Genomic DNA, 21595 nt, shown 5'->3' on the forward strand with positions numbered 1-21595 from the left:
TCCTGGTGGCAGCAAAACAATCAGAGGGAATTCATGACGATGTTTATGTGAAGCGTAGTTTGGAGCTTCTTTTGCTGCTGGTTTACTCAATGTTGTTTGGAGAGAGATCAAACCTGCAGCTTCAGAATCAGCGCAAAAAGGGCGTAAACACAAAGCACGGAGCCGCCGAAACATCAGAATCAGCGAGCTGTCGGCTTTCAGCTCGTGTCCGTGCCGTCAGGTGAGAAAGTCACATCTCACTGATTCTGATGCGTCGGCGGCTCCGCGCTTTGTGTTTACGTCTTTGTGCAGAATCCGTGTTCCTGCTCTCATTTACTGTTTTAGCTGTTTGGTGGTTGTTGAAATTTTGGGAGGTTTAACCTGAGATTCTGGCGTTTTGGCCAAAATAAGCGCAGATACTGAAGGACCCGTCCCATCCTGGCAACAAACTGTTCCAACTTCTGCAATCTGGTAGAAGGTTCTGCATCATCCGGGCAAGGACAGAGAGACTCAAGAGGAGCTTCTATCCCCAAGCCATCCAGGCCCTAAACACACACACCCGCCCTCTCACATCATCCATAATTGACTGAGACAGGACTCTTCCAGACACTCTAAACGAAGGCACAATGTACATTCCAAATACCTTTAATTTTAAATATGTTTATATTGTCAATCCTCTAAAATAGTCAGATGTCTATTCATATTAATGTACAGAATTCACCTGCTTGCTGCTACTACTGCACATTCACCCAATGTATATACTATATGTATATGTATTCTTCCTCTACCCCCCCCCCCCCCCCCCCATTTTTGCACATGTCGAGGAGCGTGTCAGGCTACATTTCACTGTGTGTTATACTTGTATAACTACACAGCAAAATCTCCAGTGTTAAATTAACACTAGAGAGTGTCTATATGGGTCCACACCTCTGAGTGTTAAATACAACACTGTTGAGTGTTAAATTAACACTTTTGACAGTGTTATATGTTTAAAAGTAACCTAGTCAGTTTTGAAGATTAACAATGGCTAACACTGAGCAGTGTTGATTTTCTAACACTGGAATATTTCTAACATTTTGAGTTATTTTCCAGTGTTAGAAAATCAGCACTTCTCACGTGTTCACCACTTTGTGTTGGTCTTTCACGTGGAATTCCAATAAAATTGATTCATGTTTGTGGCTGTAATGTGACAAAATGTGGGAAAGTTCAAGGGGCCGAATACTTTTGTAAGCCACTGTAAAGTTCACTATCAGTAACATCATAGCACCACCCAGCTATATAGAAACTCCGTCATGCTAGCTAGTAGCAGTACGAGTTATTGCAACTGACTGTAAAAAGTCAGCACAATGAAAACAAACTCCACCTAAACTTGGTTTATATCTGACCCAGATAGACTGCAGGTCATAACTTCTTACCTGAAGTTCAGTTCACCTGACACTCGGACCGGCGGCCGCCTCGGGTCTCTGCTCCTCCTGCCTCCCCTTTCCCTCATCCACCTGCTGCCTCTGTGGAAGCTCCACCATAGCCACCACCAAACAACTGACTTATTTCTACACATCAACCAGCATCCGGCCAATCCACCACCTTTCATTGTTTATACCAGAACAAAAAAATAAAAAAACATCATCGGCCCATAAAAACAAAAAATCACCATCAGTATGCCCGATGGCCAGTCCAGCTATGGTCGTGCCATCAGTTAACCCTTCACGTGGCAGCTGTGACACGCGTGCCCAGGGTTGCCGACCCCTGCTCTAAAGCATCTGATTTGGATTCCTGAGATCAAATATATTTTCCTTTGGCTTTGTTTTCTTCCCATTTGTGGCTTTAATGTAGTGTTACATCCTGTTTGTTTGCTTCCCTCTGTATACATGTCCAGATTCACTGTTATGTTTCTATTCTTACATTGCTGTGTGATCACTGTTCCCTCTGCTGACTGATGTGACCTTTTGTATCTCACACTGATACTTGTCATATTTGTATCTGCGCCTAAAAGATAAAAAGTTTTCCATGCTAAAACACAGCTCCACCTCCTGCAGTTCTCCCTCTGAACCACTAGATGTCTCTGTTATCTAAATGAAGACGTGCAGCACAGCAACCACAGCAGCGCTCAGATCACACGTGACCTGTTATTATTTATGAAAGCATGAAACAGGTGAGACAGGTGGGATCAATATTAATGTTGTGGAAATATATGAAAAAGCAACAGAAGAGTGAAAACATTTCGTGTTTCTAGAAAGATCTTTCAGCTCACAGCTGCTCACAGACTGTATTTACAAGTGACAAACTGCAACTCTACAGTACGTCTACAGTATATATCAAATATATTCTGTATTCAAATCTATTGAGTGATGTTTGAAAGTCTTTCCAGGTGAGTTTGATCCAGGAGGGTCTGAAGCCAGAGTCAGACAGAGACTGTGCAGAGACTGTAAAAGGACAGAGCAGCAGCAAAGCAGTCCAGATACACTGATGATCCTCTGTCAGATCCAGAGGGACACACAGGGATGATGCTGGACTCTACATTGTGTCTGACAGTGGAGCTGTTCTCAGAGAAGTTCACTCTGCAGCACTGACAGTCATCTGCACTTCTTCTCATTCCTCTGTCAGTCACTGTTGGATGAAGCTCTCCTCTCCACCTCCCAGTAACATGGCCCAGTCAGAGCGTCTCTACACACAAGCTGCTGCTGCTTCAACCTCTCTGGATCATCAGGACACAGCTCCTCCTCTCTCAGCACACACACCGTCCTGTTTACCATCATCAGCCCCACCTGCAGAGAGAAGAAGGAAGAGCAGAGGAGATAAATGAGTGTTTCCAGAGACTCTTCATCAGCTGTCAGTCAGTGATGCAGCACATCCAGTATAAAGAGCAGCAGGGACTTCAGTGCTGGGACTGTACTAGGACTCATTGTTGCTTCACTTTTTCTAATCTTTGGATTTTTATTGAAGTTGATGAAAATGTTTTTCCCTCCTAGTTTGAGTTTGGACTTTCATTCATTAGAAGAACCTTGGTGTGTCCACTCTGAGCTCTGTAGGAACTAGAGATGGTACGATACCGATACCGATATCATAAATTTGGATATCTGCCGATACCGATATGAATCCGATATTTTTTAATCAATAAAACGTTTTTTTAATATCTTGCTGCATTTTGTATAAGTTCATACGCAAGTTTAAAAAACAAACAAACACTAAAGCTATTCTGTTGTAAAAAAATACACTGCGCCCAAAATATTTCATAGTTCAGCAACACTGATCAATCTAATAAACTTAAACCTGCAACATCCTCCCTATTCTGGTATTTTAAAGAGTACTTAGCAGAAATATTAAGCAACCTGACTAATAGGGTTGCAAACTCCCAGCAAAAAAAAAAAATAGGGAACCACCCTCCATCTCATGATGCTTAATCGATGTAATCAAATTTAATTTGATGCAGGGGAAAAAATGCACAGAAATAAATTATTTTTCAAGAATAATTAAATAGATTCAACATCTTTCTTCAACAGAATTACAGAACTCACAGATGGTACCTTCCCAAAGGAAAAAGTACTATAGCTTACTAGGGTATATTAGACTTAACAGTTACTATATACAGTAATGGACTTCTATATATTTTACATCAGATTAAAACTTTGGGTATAAGAGTCAGATAATTATTTATTAAAAGCCAGACATTTTAAATGAGAATAAGAAAGAAAAGTCTGTCTTTGTGCCCCCTTTTCCTTGTTCATGCCCTATCGGCCCCCCTGGCTAAACTTTGCTAGATCCGCCCCTGCACAGTTACCAGCTGTCAGCTGTAGAAAAAGATCCTGGTGTAGAAAGTAATATTAAATAAATTCTAACAACAGCTTATCAAGCTTAAACGTTCTGCTGTTGTTCAGCCGCTGGTTTCCTCTTTCTGGTGAAAAGTGGACCAAAAACAAACAAGAGAGACGGACTCGCGACAGAAAAACCGATCAGCTGATCATTAAGCAGTTTCACGATTGAAGTAGCAGCAGGAGAGCGAGAGGCAGTCGCTCCATTAATTGGTTGTTAAGCTTAACGTGGGAATGCTTTACAGACATTCAGAGATGAACTTACACACTTGCTTTAATTCTCTATTGGATGACTTCCTCGGAGATGAGCCGAGTTACGCCGTGTAGCAGCATTTCACATGTAGAGATGAAATGCTGGTGAGGCTACAAATACACACAACCGCTCTATCACGTGATGCATACTGCTGCGACGTGCTACGGTTATGAGCCGAGTTACGCCATGTAGCAAGTTTTGTGAGGTGCTTTATTGATATTTAATGGATCGGATTACATTTTTTATTTCTCACCGATATCCGATCCAGTAATTTACGTCAGTATCGGACAGATACCGATACGTAATATCGGATCGGTCCATCTCTAGTAGGAACCCCAACAACAAGCCCAACAATCTAGATGGACGGTTCCAGCTGTTAAGTGGAGGAATTCCATCCAAACATCTGCTCTCACTAAATTCTTCCTCACCTACAGACTGTGTTCTTCACTGCTTTAAGGGGCGATCGTGGCTCAAGAGTTGGGAGTTCGCCTTGTAATCGGAAGGTTGCCGGTTCGAGCCCCGGCTCGGACAGTCTCGGTCGTTGTGTCCTTGGGCAAGACACTTCACCCGTTGCCTACTGGTGGTGGTCAGAGGGCCCGGTGGCGCCAGTGTCCGGCAGCCTCGCCTCTGTCAGTGCGCCCCAGGGCGGCTGTGGCTACAATGTAGCTTGCCATCACCAGTGTGTGAATGGGTGGATGACTGGATATGTAAAGCGCTTTGGGGTCCTTAGGGACTAGTAAAGCGCTATATAAATACAGGCCATTTACCATTTACCATTTAAACTTGGAAATGAATGCAGTCATTGGTCTGCGTGCTGCTTTGTTCAGAGGGCTGATTGGCTGTTGACAGCGTTTTATCAGAGCGTGTCAGCTGTTACTATGGTGACCATAAAAGGTCAGAAACAGGAAGTGTTTGTGTCCAATCCTGAAGCCTGTCACCATTCTCCTCTCACAGCTTCACTGAGAAGCTGCAGCTTTACAGGAAACACTGGATCTTTGTTTCATACTGACTGTGTTTAGTACAATACTGCTGACAGCACCACCCACTCACTCCACCACTCTACTTACAGCAGAGTCTCCAGTCTGCAGTCTGGACTCTGCTGAAGATCAGACAGCTGCTTCACATCTGGATCCTTCAGGTTGTTTCCTCTCAGGTCCAGCTGTCTCAGATGGGAGGGGTTGGACTTCAGTGCTGCTGCCAGAGAATCACAGCTGATCTCTGACAAACCACAGACACTCAATCTGTATAAAGAATGAAAGATGTAAGTTTATTAGACAAAGTGTGAGCTTGTGTGATATTATTCTGTTATTATATGTTACCTTATATATGTAATCAAAGTAGTTGAATTAGAATACTGCTGTAGATCATATTATACCCTTTAATATAGAGTGTGTGAGCTGTATGTAGTTTAGTTCTCGTTATACTTTTGAGTTAAAAGAACATATTCACATATTAGTTCATTAGATAAATGTGCATCACTCTGTATCCTTAATCTGCTGGGAATGTGTTACACTGTTTTCTTGACATGCTTAATTGTTGAATCATGAAGAGAAGGTTGTAAGCAGGAGACTCTGTGTCTAAAGACAGGGGAGATAGATAGACTACGTTCCACACCCCCACCTTACAGAAAGCAGAGAAACAACTGCCGAGGTCATAACTTAGGCGCTGTAACAGAGAAAAAAATGTGATGTTTTGGCTTTTACGACTAGCTGGGGGCCACTAGAGACTATAAAAAGCTGAGCAACCCGTCACCATTTTGAGACATGTGCCTGACCCTCTGGTAGCATCTCTCCCGTCCGGACGTTGTAATGCTCTGACTGTTGAATTGTATGGAAATAAATGATTGTTGATTGAGCATTGATACACCGAGTATTGTCCCTCCTTCAGCCCAAAGATTCAAAGAATTGGGAGATTTCAACACTTGAAATCGTTCAGTGTTTCATCATCTGTTCAGAGCTGAAGAAGGTTCAGAATGTAGAAGTTTAGAAAATGGAAACTCCAAACAGCTGAAGCCAACAGGAAGTGTAGCCCAGTGGCAAACAGATGGAATTAGAGACTGTTTATTGTAATTATTATTAAAGGTTTTTATTCTGTTCAGTTAAAAACACTCATGATTGGAGAGAGACTCTAAAGAAAAATCCAAATTATTTTGTATGGAATTGCTTTATTTGTGTTATTTATTTATTTTTGTTTCTCAAAGGTTATTTTTTTGACCTGGATGCAAATGCAGTCCAACCAATGGGATTGTTTGTCCCGCCTTGTGTTTTCATGTTTGGTTGCGCTGCTAAGGCAACCCGTTCTCACTCCCAAAGCGTAACATTTTACGCTAGGTGACAAATCGTCACCATATTACGTTTTCGGCTACCCACCACGTTCCTAAATGACGACCTCGGAAAAAGAGGAAATATGAGAACCGTCTGGACTGAACCTACACATGTTCGCTCTTTTTCTTCAAATCGCTTAGAAACACGCTATTTAACATCATTAAAGTCCTGGTTAAGGTCAGGAATAAGGTTATGGTCAGGGCTAGGGATAAGGTTAGGTTTAGGGCTGGAATACAGGGCTGGAACGTCTACTCCCGCGGGAGCGTCATTGCACTGGATTCCAGCCATAACCCGCCGCGTACCATAAGAACGCCGAAGGTCTCCTTTCGTGTTCCTCAGGAACGCCGCGGGACGTGACAAAACGTTGCCATGTTACGCCTCGGGAGTGAGAACGCTCTGGCTAAGGCTGCTTAGACACACGCGCCATAGCTGTACCTGTGGGGAAAACGTGGTAGCTGTTGAAACAGCGAAGCTGTTGGTGTCTGCCTGATTAGCCACCAGATTTGGATAGCCGAAGCTAGTTTTATGAATACGAAGTGCTTTGCACTGGTGAGTAACGAAACTGTTAAAGCCACTGATCGGCATCCTGAAATGTTAATGTTGTTTGTTTCAAAAAAAAAAAACAAACGCTAATGGTGACGGTACTATGCAAGTAGCTAGCAAGTGTGCTAGTAGCTAGCGAGTGTGCTAAACGCTCACTCCCGTTGTTAAGCGTTAGTTGAGAACTTATTAGCTGTTGTTAGGTTAAGGAAAAAACAGTATGTCTATCTGATGTATTGAAATGTTTTATTGTGTTACTTTTATTCATCACTGTTGTTACTTGACATTGAGCAGAGTATATTAAGGTTGCTGCTTTTAATGAGCAGTGTGAATTGCTTTAATGATTGGTGATAGCTACATTGCCATGTAATGAAAACGTTTAGAATTTGATTAGTTGTACAACATTAGAAATTGAAACGCATTTTGTTCATGATTTATACTTTAAACAGAAGTGTTAGTTAAGTGTGAACCATGTTCATTTGAAGTAATTCTGACCTCACTCTTAGGTCAGGTTTTTTTGAGTTGGAGAAAGGAGCCGAGATTCCTCGGAGAACATTGGATTACAGACTTTGTGGAAATCCGCAGAAGAGGAATAATTTTCCATTGCAATGGATGGCGAGCCACAGCCCATTTGGAATTGAATCTGGAAGTCTGGTTGCCTGAACTGTGGTAGGACAAAACAGTGCAAACCATACATCGATCGTGGACTGAACTCACACCAATAACTCACCAGATCACCAAACAGGCCTGATCTGGATCCTATTGACACTTTAAAAGACCCGGGTCTAACATTCTTTTCTTTTTATTTCGGGTATCTGTGCGCGCACACACAATTTTGGTTGTTATTGTAAATGCAATACAGTGCACAAATTTCAAATATAGTTGAACCGTTGCTTCATCATTTGCAGTTGTGGTTCCATTGTGGTTACCCACCCTAGGGGCTCCTGTCGTTCCTGAAATCTTCTGATTTGCCCATTGTTTATATATTTTGTTACATACTGGTTACAGAAGCAGCTTCAAACAGGAAACTGTGCAGAGTTTCAGACTATATGTCCTGATGCAGCCAGTTGGATTTTGGAGATTTGAATCTCTGTTCTGTGACTAAGTCCTTGAATCATTTCTTCCAGTTGGTCCAACAAGACAGACTAAGTATTGGACATGTGTTGTGGCTCCATTAGGGGAGCTTCTAAATATGATGTGATGGCCCCTCTGGGTCTGTCAGGTCACAGGACTGAAGAGAGCTCAAACTGGGCACACAGTTGTTCCAGTCTGGAGCAAAGACTCTATACTGGGACTGAGGGACTGCTTTGACTGCACCCACTGGGATGTTTTAAAGGCTCATGTTCTCACTTAGATCATCGATTTCTACTGAGATTTCTTTCTGGGAAAAATGGGGATTACTTTGGAAACAGGAAGTATTTTCCCCAATAAGCAGCCCTGGATTAGTAAATCACTCCAACATGTTCTCAGGCAGAAGAAGCTGTCTTGTTATGAGGGAGAGAAGAAAAAGATTGAGGCACAGAAACTTGTTGAAAGAGAGATAAAGCAGCTAAAATCAGGTGTAAAAGTAAAGCAGAGGATGAGCTGAATAAAGGACACTCAAGGCTGGCTTGGAAAAGAATGAAGTCCATGGTGGGGATGCAGAACAAGGAGCAAAGATGAATGTGATGCTGAATCAGCAGAAGACTTGGACTCATTTGATTCCAGCTTTGATATCATTGATTTCAATGAAGAGCTTTGTGATTGTAGCAAAGGGCTGGTAGCTCTGAGAGTCCCACTGATGAGGTGTTTGTGTGGAAATCTCTTAGTGGGAGCAAAGAGAGAAAAAGCCCTGGTCCTGATGCTGTGGGAGGGAAATGATTGAAGTGTGCTGTGAGGAACTGACTGGGAGATTTTCACACATTTTCCAGTCCTCCTTGGAACAACAGGAAGTTCCCAGCATATGGAAACAAAGGTTAAGTGTCCTATGGCACTCAGTGATGATGATGCTGGTCTAATTGGTCGGCGAAAATGTCGAAGGAGCGCGCTCAGTATTTTTCGGCAGCAGAGCAAGAACTCTTGATTGAGGGATTTCAGGAGTTTCAGAGTTTAATTAAAACGCAAGGGAACACTGCAAAGGCTGCAAAAGCAAGGAGAGAGGGCTGGCAGAAAGTTGCTGACAAATTAAACTCGTAAGTAATTTAATAATAATAATAATAATGGATTGGATTTATATAGCGCTTTTCAAGGCACCCAAAGCGCTTTACAATGCCACTATTTCCCGTCCCTCTTCTCAGCTGTTTCTCTTTCCCTCTTTCTTTCTCCCCTTCTTTCCCCCAGTCAAGTCTGTCCCGTATTCAGCAAGTGAAAATAAAATAAACAATAAAAGGTGAATCAAATGGACCATTATGGCAAGGCTGGGATGGTCAATTTGGTAAAGTAAATCCGTTGGGCATCTTTCTTTTAGACAATAATTCTGATGGCAAAAGAGCCAAACGGGACAGGCAAAAAAAAAAAATACAATACTACTATTCATTCACTCTCACACACTGGTGGAAGCAGCTACAGCTGTAGCCACAGCTGCCCTGGGGCAGACTGACAGAAGCGAGGCTGCCATATCGCGCCATCGGCCCCTCTGGCCAACACCAGTAGGCGGTAGGGTAAATTTATTATATAACACTATATTATATTATAGTATATTACATTATATCCTCTTTCACATTAGAGCCACAACAGGACCCACTAGAACATGGGAACAAGTAAAAGTGAAATATGAGAATATTCTACAGAATGGTAATATTTATCACTTATATTGCTTTTCGTCTCTTGGAAAGAGACCCTGAAATAATCTGTTTGTTTGTTTATAACAGCAACCAAGAAAAGGGCAGAGCAAAAAAAGACAGGTGGTGGTCCTGCACCCTCGTCAACAAGTTGGTTAAGTAAATAATACCCTCACGGGAAAATCGATATCTCTCTATGAGCACACTGTCGCGCTGAGCTAAAGGATCCTGTCTATACCGCAATATACGCTGAATTCTGAAAACTCTCCTTATCAATCTTGCACCTTCCGCAATGGGTTGCTCGCGTATACGGACAGGACATAGCTGCGACAGACTTCACAAATCCACCTTCACTTTTATAGCCGTGGTCTCTCATCTTGATTACATGAAGTAATTTACAATTAGGCTACTACTCTAAAATATGAATTACATCTGAAATAATCAAATACATGAAATAGAATGATTAATAGTACATTTCCCTTTTTTTAGGAAATGACCTAAAGAATCAAATACTGCATTAACTTTAGTTACATTGATAATATTTATTTATGGAAAAACAGTGGAAAAATATCGCTGTTGCTTTCGTATAAATGAAGTGGACATACCTGAGTGGCGGCGATATAGTCCTGTTTACATAAAGTAAGCCTGCTCCCAAGCATGTTTACGCTTACAGATCTGTTGCTATGACAGCAAGTCCCGGATGAGCTTTGGAGAACCGAACGATCCAAGATCACGCGAAATCGTCAACAATCAAATCCAGCTAACTTACTTAGCGAGGTACGAAGAACGGAACCCTGGAGTCAGAAACAGGAAGATGCAGGATTTGGGCTGAAATGGGGAAAAGTGGTTTGCACTAGTGCCTTAAAGCAAGAAGGTTGTAGGTTGAAGCTTGTTGGCCTTTCTGTGGAGGTTGGATGTTCTCCCACAGTCCAATGAAATGCTGCTTAGGTTCATTGGTGCTTCTAAATTGGCTGTAGGTGTGGATGTGAGAGAGTGCTTCTCTGTCTCTCTCTGTTGGCCCTGTGATGGACTGCTCACCTGTGCAGGTGGACCACGCTTCTTGCCCTATGACAGCTAGGGCACAGGCTCCAGCCCTGTGAGCCTAAGCTGAATAAACAGTTAGCAAAAATGATCCATAGATGGCCTGAAATCCCCCAGTTAGCAGTTTGGTAGATAGCTATGACATGCTAATCCCATCCAGCAGCTGTATTCTACCTGTAAGCTGATCCCTGCTGAGCCAAAGCACTTTTTCATATACAAATTACAACCTTTAATAGAAACCTATTGGTCAGCATCTTATTAGCCTGCTGTTAGCTTCATTCCACAGAAAACTGAGAGAAACTAACAGAGTTGATAAAGAATAAAGAGAAATGTGCTGATTTAAAGCCTTTGAAGTGCTTCAGATGATCTCTGTCCACTTCTGTCCACTCATTCATTCATGTAAGCTTTCTAATGCAGCTTTGATCTCCACAGTCTGCTTCATGAAACTCATTCTAACCCTGAATGTCAGAGTGTTCCTCCTTCTCTTTCCCATCATTCATGCTGGCAGTGGAGGAGATTTGGATGTTGGACTGTGTTTTGGATGATGTGTGTATGTTTGTGTTGGACTGCTGTCTGTAAAGCAAACGCACATTTTGCTTTGGATTTCAGTGTCAGACAGACTTTAAGGTGGAATAAAGAGTTTGAGAGTTTCACAGTGAATTATCCAGTGGAGGATTTTTCTTCTTCTTTGAAGGTTTGAAATGTGAACATTGTTCTGCTGCAGTCAATGGACTAAACCAGAGAAGAAGAAAACAGACTTTACCATGAAGATCCTCAGTGTGGATCAGTATAATATCAGCCTGATGTCTGCAGTTTAGTGTCAGCACAACTTTCACATCATATTCATCTCAGCACAACTAAAACATGCTGACTGACCCCAGAGTTTCAAGTCCACATCCTGGACTCTCCAGGAAACCACACAGATGCTTCACTCCTGAATCCTGCAGCTTGTTGTTGTAGCTCAGGTCCAGCTGTCTCAGATGGGAGGGGTTGGACTTCAGTGCTGCTGCCAGATAATCACAGCTGATCTTTGACAAACCACAGTCCCTCAGTCTGTATAAAGAATGAAAGATGTAAGTTTATTAGACAAAGTGTGAGCTTGAAATCATTCAGTGTTTCATCATCTGTTCAGAGCTGAAGAAGGTTCAGAATGTAGAAGTTTAGAAAATGGAAACTCCAAACAGCTGAAGCCAACAGGAAGCAGCTTCAAACAAACACAACAAGAGAAAAAACTCTGAACGTTTCACATTAAAGTCGTACATTTCTCATAAAAAGAGGACAAAGACTTGAAAAAGTCGTGTTCTTCCTTCCAGGAACCACAAGGCTTCACTTTTAAAGGTGAAGTGTGAAAGAAATGGACATATTTGACGTCCAACACCTTTTTCCAGTCACATTATTAAAGCAGACAAACTACAAGCTCATTTTCATTCCAACAAGTCATCTTCTGACCTGGACTAACAACACTGGTCTCTATGTGCAGCTGGCTGTGAGACCAGTGCTCAGGGAGCATCTACAAAGTGCAACACTGAAAGAACATCACACACTCATTTGCTTCCATCATGCAACCTGAAGAGGAAACAGAGATGCCTCCCCTTCAAAGTAAAAGCTGCTCCTTTTGGACACAGTATCAAAGAAAGTCTACAGTATAACATAGAAAAGACAGAACAAAGTTTTGGTTGTTTTTAAATTGTGCAGAAATGAAACTACACTAAGCTCAATTATGTGACAGACATTTCATCCCATGTCAGTTTGGCCTCATCCTGGGCCGGATTATCCAGCACACACTCTGACCACAGGCCCAGGGGCCACGCACAGCTGGGCTCCATCCAAGAGACAGGAAACAAACCAACACAATAATAAAAAGCACCATGTGATCTTCTTACATCTTCAAGACAAACATAGTAAAAACATGAGCATATTTGTTTCCTGATAAAATGATGTGACAGGTAGAACAGAGTAAAGTGGTGGTGTTACAGCCTTTCTCCCCTCTGCTGCCGAGGCTGTTAGTCTCTCCCAAACTCAGCTACAGGACTTCCAAATGAATGAAAGCAGCAGAAGTGGCTTTACAAATGAAAGAGGAAGAGGAGAAGAAGAGGAGAGGGAGGCCACCCTGACCATCACTCCAGCTGAAAACATCACACTTCCATTAAAGTTGGTGAGAAAATGTTGAGCAGGATGAGCTGCTGGCTAATCTGGAGGCTGTAGCAGCAGCTCACAGTCACAGTGGATTTCCACTCATGAAAAAGCTCTGGCTGCTTCATTTCTCATCTCATATCAGAGACTTTAATGCTTCACTGAAGCTGTACTGTGATGCTTCCATATCCCAGTGAGGCCTCCATAATGATTTCAGCTGTTCTGTACACACACTGTGTGCCCTGTATGGCTCAAAGTCTCTGCAGCCTGTTTTTATCTGCTATCATCAGATCTTCATCATCCTCATTCACATCCCTCACACACTCTACAGCCTCATCAGCACTGACTTCATCTTCACTGACTGATGGAGCACAACATGAACCTGTGGAGGCTGAAACACTGTCCTGTCAAACATCTCCCCGTCACCACTCCACTTCTGTCAGCCTTTAAATGAACCCTGCTCAAGTCTGTCACTTCTGTTTGGAGCCAAAAGGAAAAACTGTTGTTCAGCGTTTGGAAAGACAACATTTCTGAAAGCACTCAAACTTCTTCACATTTGTCTTCAGACACATCCTGAACATTTAGGAACTAAAGAAAGTTTCAAACATCAATCAAAGACATGAAATATAGAAAAACTACAACAGCCGCAGTCAGTGAACTCACCTCAGAGTCTCCAGTCGACAGTTTGGACTCTCCAGTCCAGCACACAGAAGCTTCACATCTGAATCCTGTAGCTTGTTCCAACTCATGTCCAGCTCTGTCAGATGGGAGGGGTTGGACTTCAGAGCTGAGGCCACAACTTCACAGTGAGACTCTGAGAGTCCACACTGAGTCAGTCTGTGATGATAGAAAATATAAAATGTGTTATTATAAAAGCAGAAAATCTGCATTATAAACACAGACTGAATGTATATGAAGACAAAACAGAGTGAGGTCATAATCTGATGAATCTGCTCTTCACATCTGTGCTTCAGCTCCTCTTACTGTGTTTGACATGACACAACGATTGAGTCTCTCTCAGACCTGCAGACTTTTAATGAGAATCTTTGTTTGGCTTTAATCTGCAGATGAAGGAGGAAGATGGTGTCACATTTAGGCTTCCATATTGTCCACAGTCTGTCACTGAGATCTGATCCAGAGTCAGAGTGAAGACACACATTTGGACTGTTTCCTGTTTTGACTCCAGAACATTTTGAATGAGTTCAGCTCAGTGAAGAGTTCCAGCTGGAAAGATGATCTCTGTTTGCTACCTGCTGTCAGGTACGACTGTTCACGTCCACACGAAGGAAAAACCTGCTGACTGTTACCAAACGGAGCAGAAATCTCATCACTGGACAATAATGATGAATGAACTCAGAGCTGCTGATATCAGATCTGATTTCAGGGGAACTAAACACAGAAATGATTGGCTCATTTGAGCTTTCTGAGCCATTATCTGCTGGTGTGTCGCTAGTTGGCAGAAAATGATTTATATTCCTGTTCAGGGCTTCAGTGTTTATGAGTCCAGATCCAGGTGACAGCAAGTCAAAATGATGTTCCCCGTCTATGTCCATCAGCAGCCTGTATTCACTTTGAATATTGTTATAACCTGACATGGATCCGTTTGTCTTTGATTGGTTTGTAAATGTCACTGTTTCCATTGGACCTGAGTGACGTACAAAGACAGAGAGGGAGAGAAAGGAGAGAGAGGATGGAGACAGCAAAGAGAGAGCAAACACAAACAGGTGAGAGTGGACAGGTGACCAAGGTCAGCAACCAATCAGAGAGCTTCTGTTTGACCCACAGTCACTGATGATGACTGCACATAACCAAGCAGTGTGTTACTCTGATATCAAATATGGATCCTGCTCTTATAATAATGATCATCAGATGATGTTATTGTGTTATTTTGTAGCTGAATACGATGTTTGTGTGATTATCAGTGAAAGAAGCAGTGAGGAGGATGGAGAGAGAGAGAGGACAGAGGGTGAAGTTAGAAACACTAAAAGGATTTTTCATGGATTTCATGGATGATTTGAGTGATTTCCAGCAGGACACTTAAACATGTCAGTGGACGTCCTAAAGAACATATTCACTGAAATGAAACGTGTCATTGAACAGGATTAATATCAGTGGAAACATGGTGGAAACAGCTGTGACTGCATGTGACACACTTCAAATCTGTTCTCCACTCTTGGATTTGGGATCCATGGAGCTGCTGCTGAGTCTGTACAATAAAGGAATGGTGTGGAAGGTTGCAGCGTACGGACACAAACACTTTGTGGTTACAATCTGATTTTATTTTCAACATTAAACTACTAACCTACACTGATCAATGATGTTAATGATCACATCTGGACTCACCCAGCCTTTCTGCAGTTCCTCACAGCTGGAATCAGTCTCTGTCGTCCCCAGTCTGATGTGTTGTACTTCAGCAGGTCCAACTCATCCAGAACCTCCTCTGACATCTGCAGCATGAAGGCCAGAGCTGAGCACTGGATGTCAGAGAGTTCCTTCTCTGATCTGTTCTCTGACTTCAGGAACTCTTGGATCTCCTGAAATAATGAGAGGTGGTTCATCTCCATCAGACAGTGGAAGATGTTGATGCTTCTGTCAGGAGAGATTCCATCACTGTTCATCTCCTTCAGGTTGTTGATGACTCTCTGGATGGTTCCTGGACTGATCTCTGTCTGACCCAGCAGACCTACTAAGAGTCTCTGGTTGGACTCCAGACAGAGGCCATGAAGGAAGCGAACAAACAGGTCCAGGTGGCCATTTTTACTCTGGAGGGATTTCTCCATGGCTCGTTTAAGGAAATCATCCAGTGAGGACTCGTTGTATTTTTGTCCCAAGAAGTTCTTCAGCACCTCTGTCTTCCTGTTGGTGTGACAGTGGAACATGTAGACTGCAGCCAGAAACTCCTGAATGCTCAGATGAACAAAGCAGTAGACTGGTTTCTGGAAGATCACACACTCTCTTTTGAAGATCTCTGTACAAACTCCTGAGTACACCGAGGCCTCTGTCACATCCAGACCACACTGCTCCAGGTCTTCTTGGTAGAACATGATGTTTCCTTTCTCCAGATGTTCAAACGCCAGCCTCCCCAGCTTCAGAAGAACTTCCCTGTCAGCCTTCGTCAGCTCCTGTGGACTCGTCTCACGTCCCTCATGGTACTTGTTCTTCTTCCTCTTTGTCTGAACCAGCAGGAAGTGTGAGTACATGTCAGTCAGGGTCTTGGGCAGCTCTCCTCTCTGCTCTGTAGTCAACATGTGCTCCAGAACTGTAGCAGTGATCCAGCAGAAGACTGGGATTCTACACATGATGTGGAGGCTCCTGGATGTCTTCATGTGGGAGATGATTCTGCTGGACAGCTCTTCATCACTGAATCTCCTCCTGAAGTACTCCTCCTTCTGGGCGTCAGTGAAGCCTCGTACTTCTGTTAGCCTGTCAACACATGTAGGAGGGATCTGATTGGCTGCTGCGGGTCGGGAAGTTATCCAGACGAGAGCCGAGGGAAGCAGATTCCCCTGGATGAGGTTTGTCAGCAGCTGGCTGACTGATGACTTCTGTGTGACATCAGACAGCAGCTTCCTGTTGGTGAAATCCAATGAAAGTCTGCTTTCATCCAGGCCGTCAAAGATGAACAAAAGCTGAGAGACAGCCAGCTTCTCTGCTGTGACCTTCTGTAATGTTGGATGGAAAACATGGAGCAGCTCCAGAAGACTGTACTGCTCATCTCTGATCAGGTTCAGCTCCCTGAATGAAAGCAGAACCACCACACTGACATGTTGGTTCTCCAAGCCCTCTGCCCAGTCCAGAGTGAACTTCTGCACTGAGAAGGTTTTTCCAACACCAGCCACGCCGTTGGTCAGAACCACTCTGATGGGTCTCTGTTGGTCAGGTAAGGCTTTAAAGATGTCCTGGCACCTGATTGGAGCGTCATGGAGGGCGTCCATCTTGGAAGCTGTCTCCAGCTGCCTCACCTCATGTTGGGTATGAACCTCTTCACTCTGTCCCTCTGTGATGTAGAGCTCAGTGTAGATGGTGTTGAGGAGGGTTCTACTTCCTGTTTCATCACTTCCTTCAGTCACACGTTCACATCTCCTCCTCAGACTGATCTTATGTTCATCTAAAACCTCCTGCAGACCAACATCTGCTGAAAGAAAGAAAAACAATGAGACTAAAGAGAAAGAAAACTCTTCAATGTCTGAACAACACAAGAAGTCCAGTTTTCAGAAATGAGTCCATCAGCAGACAGATGTTCAGTCTTACTTTGTACACAGCTGCTCTGACTGGCTGTCTGCAGTCCAGCTCTGCTTCTGGATCTTTCTCTACACTGGGGACAGGAGGAGTCTCCTGATGAAGCAGACTGGTCCCAGTATGAGGAGATGCACTGTCTGCAGAACCAGTGTCCACAGCTGGTAGAGACTGGATCCTTCAGGACGTCCTGACACAAAGCACAGCAGGACAGCTGCTCCTCCTCACAAACACCACTCCTCTTCCTCCTCCTCTCTCTGTGAACACATTTCTTTATCACTAAAAACATTTACTGTCAGTGAAAAACATCCAGATGTGACCAAACTGCAGTTCCTCACAGTTCCTTTGATGTCATCAACACTAATGAGCTGCTCTTCCTGTCTGCCTGTCTCATTAAACACTGAGTGATGAATACAAACTCAACACTTCCTGCAGACTTCCTGACTTCACAATAAAAGCTTTCCATCAGAGAGACAGTTATGACTTTCACTGTTTTACAGCTGCTGTGTGCAGCTTATCTGTGTCAGTTCACTCTGAAGCAGCTTAGAAGTGTCCGTGTAGAGCCGTGGTCTGACACACAGAGACTTCTGATTTTCTCTATTTAAACAAACATGATGAAGATGAGCAGGTTTCTCTTCTAGTATAAAACTCTGTGTCTCTCTGGCTGGCTCATGATGGCTTTTCAGGTTTTATGTTTTGCTCTCTCCTGCTAGCGTTTTGCCTGCCTGGGTGGAGCTTGTAATGGTCTCTCGCTCTTGGTCCACACAGTTATGATGATTACACCACCTGTTGCTGATTCACCTGGGCTTACCGGTAACCATTTAACGCTGCGGCATGGAGCAGTTTGTCGCTGGGACATTGACCCTCCTGTGTTCATGATCTCAGCTCCTTGCTAAGAAATTTCTCTCTAAATTCACCAGTTGGGTTAACTTTGTGTATACTTGAGTATATATTTCCCCGGACCTGGTTACAGACGCTTACCTGTGACTCCCGTGTGTGGCTGTGTGAGTGGAGAGCAGGACAAGAGTGACTGAAGAGGAGTGAGTGTGGACTCCCTTCCCTCTTTTCCCTGGAGCCCTGGACCCCCTCCCCAACTCACTGTACATATATAGAGCACTGTGGTTCACCCCTTTGGTAAATAAACTGTCACCTCCAGGACACTGGGGCGTGCAGCTCGGATCTCAGCTGACCCTTCTCACCCTGGACACAGTCTGTTTGACCTGCTCCCCTCAGGCAGGAGGCTCCGGTCCATTCGCACCAGAACCTCTCGCCATAAGAACAGTTTCTTCCCCTCTGCTGTCGGACACATGAACAATAACCGTATGACTGTTCCCACCCCTAACACATGACCCTACGCTGTGTTCAATGCATCATTCCATGTTTGGCACTGATCACCACCTGCACTCATGTATATACCTATCTACTTAGCACTTTTAATTCTTATTCTTATTTTTATTTTCATGTCTATTTAAGCGTAATTTATGACAGTATGTTTGCACTGAAGCACCGCAGCAATTTCCTAATGTTGTAAACCTGCCCAACATTTGGCAAGAAAACCCTTTCTGAGTCTGATTCTGATTTGTTTGTCAGAACTCAGTCTGTGCTTGAGTTCCTTTGTTAGCCATGACATTTTGTTGGTTTCTCTCTCTTCAGGTCCCTGTAAGTGTTTGATCGGCCTTTCTAAAACATTATATTTAGTCTGCTTTGACTGTTTTGTGTGCTGAGGGACATTGTTGCATGATCCACTTTTTCTTATCACTCAAATATCCTGATACTTTCAGAAAGTTGGAGAGCTCACCTGGCTTGCTTAGTCTTTGCTCTGTACTGCAGTACTTGCACTGGTTTCACTGGACAAGTCTGCATGTGAATCTACAACTGATCTGACATTGTGGCACAAACACAGTAAACAAACTCTACGAGCACCTTGTTTCATGTGCAGTGGCTTTCTTCTCATTCTGCTACTGAACACTGTATGAAAAGCCTCTCACTGCCAGCATCCTTCCAGCCCCACGACAACAAGACCAACTCACATCTTCACAACACCAAGAATTTTTCCCCTTTTCTTTGGAGAAACTGAGAAGCCAATAGGATTGTAGCTCAAACTTGCCCACAGTCCTGCTTCATCACTGCTCACTCCTACCTGTGTTGGTGCTCAGTGGACAGCCATAGCCTGCTGCTAGCATGAATGCTAAATGTACTGCTGTGGATGACCAGCAGAAAAACTTGTTTTCAGTTTGAGTGTTTGCTGTATTTAAAGTGTTTTTCTCAGTTCGTCTGTATTTAAAGTGCATTCGGGGCTTTAGCTGACAGCTCTTTGTGCTAACAAACTAAACTCTTAGTTTAAACCAACAGACTTTACCAAACACAAAGCCTGCTGCTGCCTCCATGGGTTAGCTTGTGTGACTGGTGTTTACAGCAATGAAATCTAAATCACACTGTGTCCTCCAAGGTGTTTGGTCGGAGCACTGAGTGAAACATAAGAGCTCTGGTAAAATAACAAACAGGGCTGTGAGAGCAACTGAAGTCATAAAAATACTGTTTAAGATAAAAAACACTTTGATGTTCTCTCGTCACCTGACAAAGTCCAAACCCTGTGAACTATTTTAGCTTTAATAACTGTTGATTCAGGTATCTTTGGACATTTGTAATTAAATATTTTTAAACTCCATCAAAGACTCCTGATGTGGCTGTTTGGAGAAGGAAAAGAGGGACAAAGTGGAGCGTCGAGCTGAGGCTTCATTCACTGCAAACCTACAGTTATGTTTCCTTATTTCTGCTGTTTGCATATTCACAGCTGAAATAAAGCTGTTAGGTGTGGCTGTGTGCAGGCAGGAATAGGACCCAAGGTGTAGACTCCGGAGACAGACGTGAACTCAAAAAGGCTTTAATTAGGTACTCAAAAATATAACATAACTGAAAAAACTCAAAACAAACACAGCTGGGGCAAATCAGAACTGACGAGACCAAAGAAGCGTAAACTGAACACACCGAGATAAGACAGAAACCTTCAAAGTAAAACAGGAAACACATAACACAGACTGAACAAAGACACAGACTCACATGCAGGCACTACAAAGGGAACAGAGACGTGGGAACAGTGCAGACACAAACACTGACTGAACACGGGGATATAGGAACTTAAGATACACATAGACGTGAACTAGACAAGGGGATGCAGGTGACAGGGGAGACAGAGCAACTAAAGAAGACAGAGACATAAGCCATAAGACAGAACTCAAAGAAACCAAAAAACTAGAAAGTATAAATAATATAATAAACTCAAAAACCCTGGGTCAACGACCCAGGCATCCTAACAGTACCCCCCCCCCCCCCCCCTCCTTAAGGGCTGGCTTCCAGACAGCCCAAACCAAAACATCAAAACCAAAAACAACGCAACCAGGGTGGGCGGCGGGGGAAACAGGATGGAGGGCTTGAAAACAAACCAAACAAGGAGCCAGAAACAACAAAACAAAAAAAAAAAAAGTGCAAACACTGGATCCCGGAAAGCAACAGAACAAAAAACAGGAACAAAGTCCAAAACAACAGCACCAAGGCCCGGGCAAAGTCCAAAAGCAAACAAACAAAAGAGCTCATGAAAGGCACAGAGGCCCAGGCAATAGTCTCAAAAAAGTTCAGGGGGCCGGCCCGGAGGCTGACGGCACAACAGTCCAAACCCGGGTAGGTCAGGGGGGCGGCCCGGAGGCTGATGGTCCAAGAGCCCAGAAAACAGGTCAGGAGGCCGGCCGGGCGGGAGGCACCGACGGCGACCGAGCAGATCAGGAGGCCGGCCGGGCGGGAGGCACTGGTGGCGACGTAGTTCAGGGGGCCGTCCATGACGGCGGCGTAGTACAGAGAGCTGTCCATGACGGCAACGACGTCCAGTCATCGGCCGGACAGTACGTGCAGGCCGTGCAGGCCGGTCGGGACGTGCAGGAACAGACAGATTGGAGACCTCAGGAGCAGACAAAGCTGAACACTCGGAGACTGGACCAGGCGGAGCTGCAGAGGCCGGGGCCGGACCAGGCGGAGCTGCAGACTCGGAGGCCGGACCAGGCGGTGGAGCCGGTGGTGGCTGAACGGCCTCGCCAGAACCATCAGCAGAAACTGGGACGTGCTGGCTGGGTCCTCCAGGACCCCCAGCTGACGAGGCAAGAGGCTGAACGGGCCCCTCGGATCCTCCAGCGGAGACAGGTGGCTGAACGGGCCCCTCGGATCCTCCAGCGGAGACAGGTGGCTGAACGGGCCCCTCGGACCCTCCAGCGGAGACAGGTGGCTGAACGGGCCCCTCGGACCCTCCAGCGGAGACAGGTGGCTGAACGGGCCCCTCGGACCCTCCAGCGGGAAGAGACGGCTGAAGCGGTTCCTCGGATCCTCCAGCGGAAACAGGAGGCTGAACTGGCCCCTCGGATCCTCCAGCAGGAAGAGACGGCTGAAGCGATTCCTCCAGCGGGCCCTCCAGCTGACGTGGCGTGAGGCTGAACGGGCTCCTCGGGCCCTCCAGCTGACGTGGCGTGAGGCTGA

The 21595-nt window shown here is 44.3% G+C and overlaps 2 protein-coding genes across 2 annotated transcripts; both read right to left on the reverse strand.

Moving 5' to 3' along the window:
- Nucleotides 1–795: 795 nt before the first annotated feature.
- LOC147336748 (ribonuclease inhibitor-like) lies at nt 796–13587 on the reverse strand. Its single transcript, XM_086286227.1, has 4 exons — nt 13547–13587; nt 11582–11758; nt 5109–5282; nt 796–2744 (listed from the first exon to the last, which is right to left on the reverse strand). The coding sequence occupies exons 1-4, from the start codon at nt 13585–13587 to the stop codon at nt 2735–2737; spliced, it is 402 nt and encodes a 133-aa protein (XP_086142353.1). The 3' UTR covers nt 796–2734.
- Nucleotides 13588–15177: 1590 nt separating this feature from the next.
- Nucleotides 15178–17363, reverse strand: LOC147336749 (protein NLRC3-like). The gene is made up of 2 exons (XM_086285561.1): nt 17090–17363; nt 15178–16973 (listed from the first exon to the last, which is right to left on the reverse strand). Exons 1-2 carry the CDS (start codon nt 17361–17363, stop codon nt 15178–15180), a joined length of 2070 nt encoding a protein of 689 aa, XP_086141687.1.
- Between the last annotated feature and the right edge of the window lie 4232 nt (nt 17364–21595).

This window comes from Aulonocara sp. 'chitande type north' Nkhata Bay, linkage group LG3, assembly GCF_057382095.1.
Source record: "Aulonocara sp. 'chitande type north' Nkhata Bay isolate Kocher_YH1m ecotype deep benthic linkage group LG3, A_spYH_male_GT1.1, whole genome shotgun sequence".
In the NCBI taxonomy this organism is placed as follows: Eukaryota; Metazoa; Chordata; class Actinopteri; order Cichliformes; family Cichlidae; genus Aulonocara; species Aulonocara sp. 'chitande type north' Nkhata Bay.

Bases quoted from the DNA above. Each gene is read 5' to 3' on its own strand.
- LOC147336748 (XM_086286227.1), bottom strand. From the start codon at position 13,587: ATGAGTTGGAACAAGCTACAGGATTCAGATGTGAAGCTTCT. The intron at 11,759-13,546 runs GTGTGCTGGACT...TTCTTTATACAG, and splicing joins GATTCAGATGTGAAGCTTCT to ACTGAGGGACTGTGGTTTGT. The intron at 5,283-11,581 runs GTCAGTCAGCAT...TTCTTTATACAG, and splicing joins TGTGGACTTGAAACTCTGGG to ATTGAGTGTCTGTGGTTTGT.
- LOC147336749 (XM_086285561.1), bottom strand. From the start codon at position 17,363: ATGTTTTTAGTGATAAAGAAATGTGTTCACAGAGAGAGGAGGAGGAAG. The intron at 16,974-17,089 runs GTAAGACTGAAC...TCTTTCTTTCAG, and splicing joins TCAGAGCAGCTGTGTACAAA to CAGATGTTGGTCTGCAGGAG.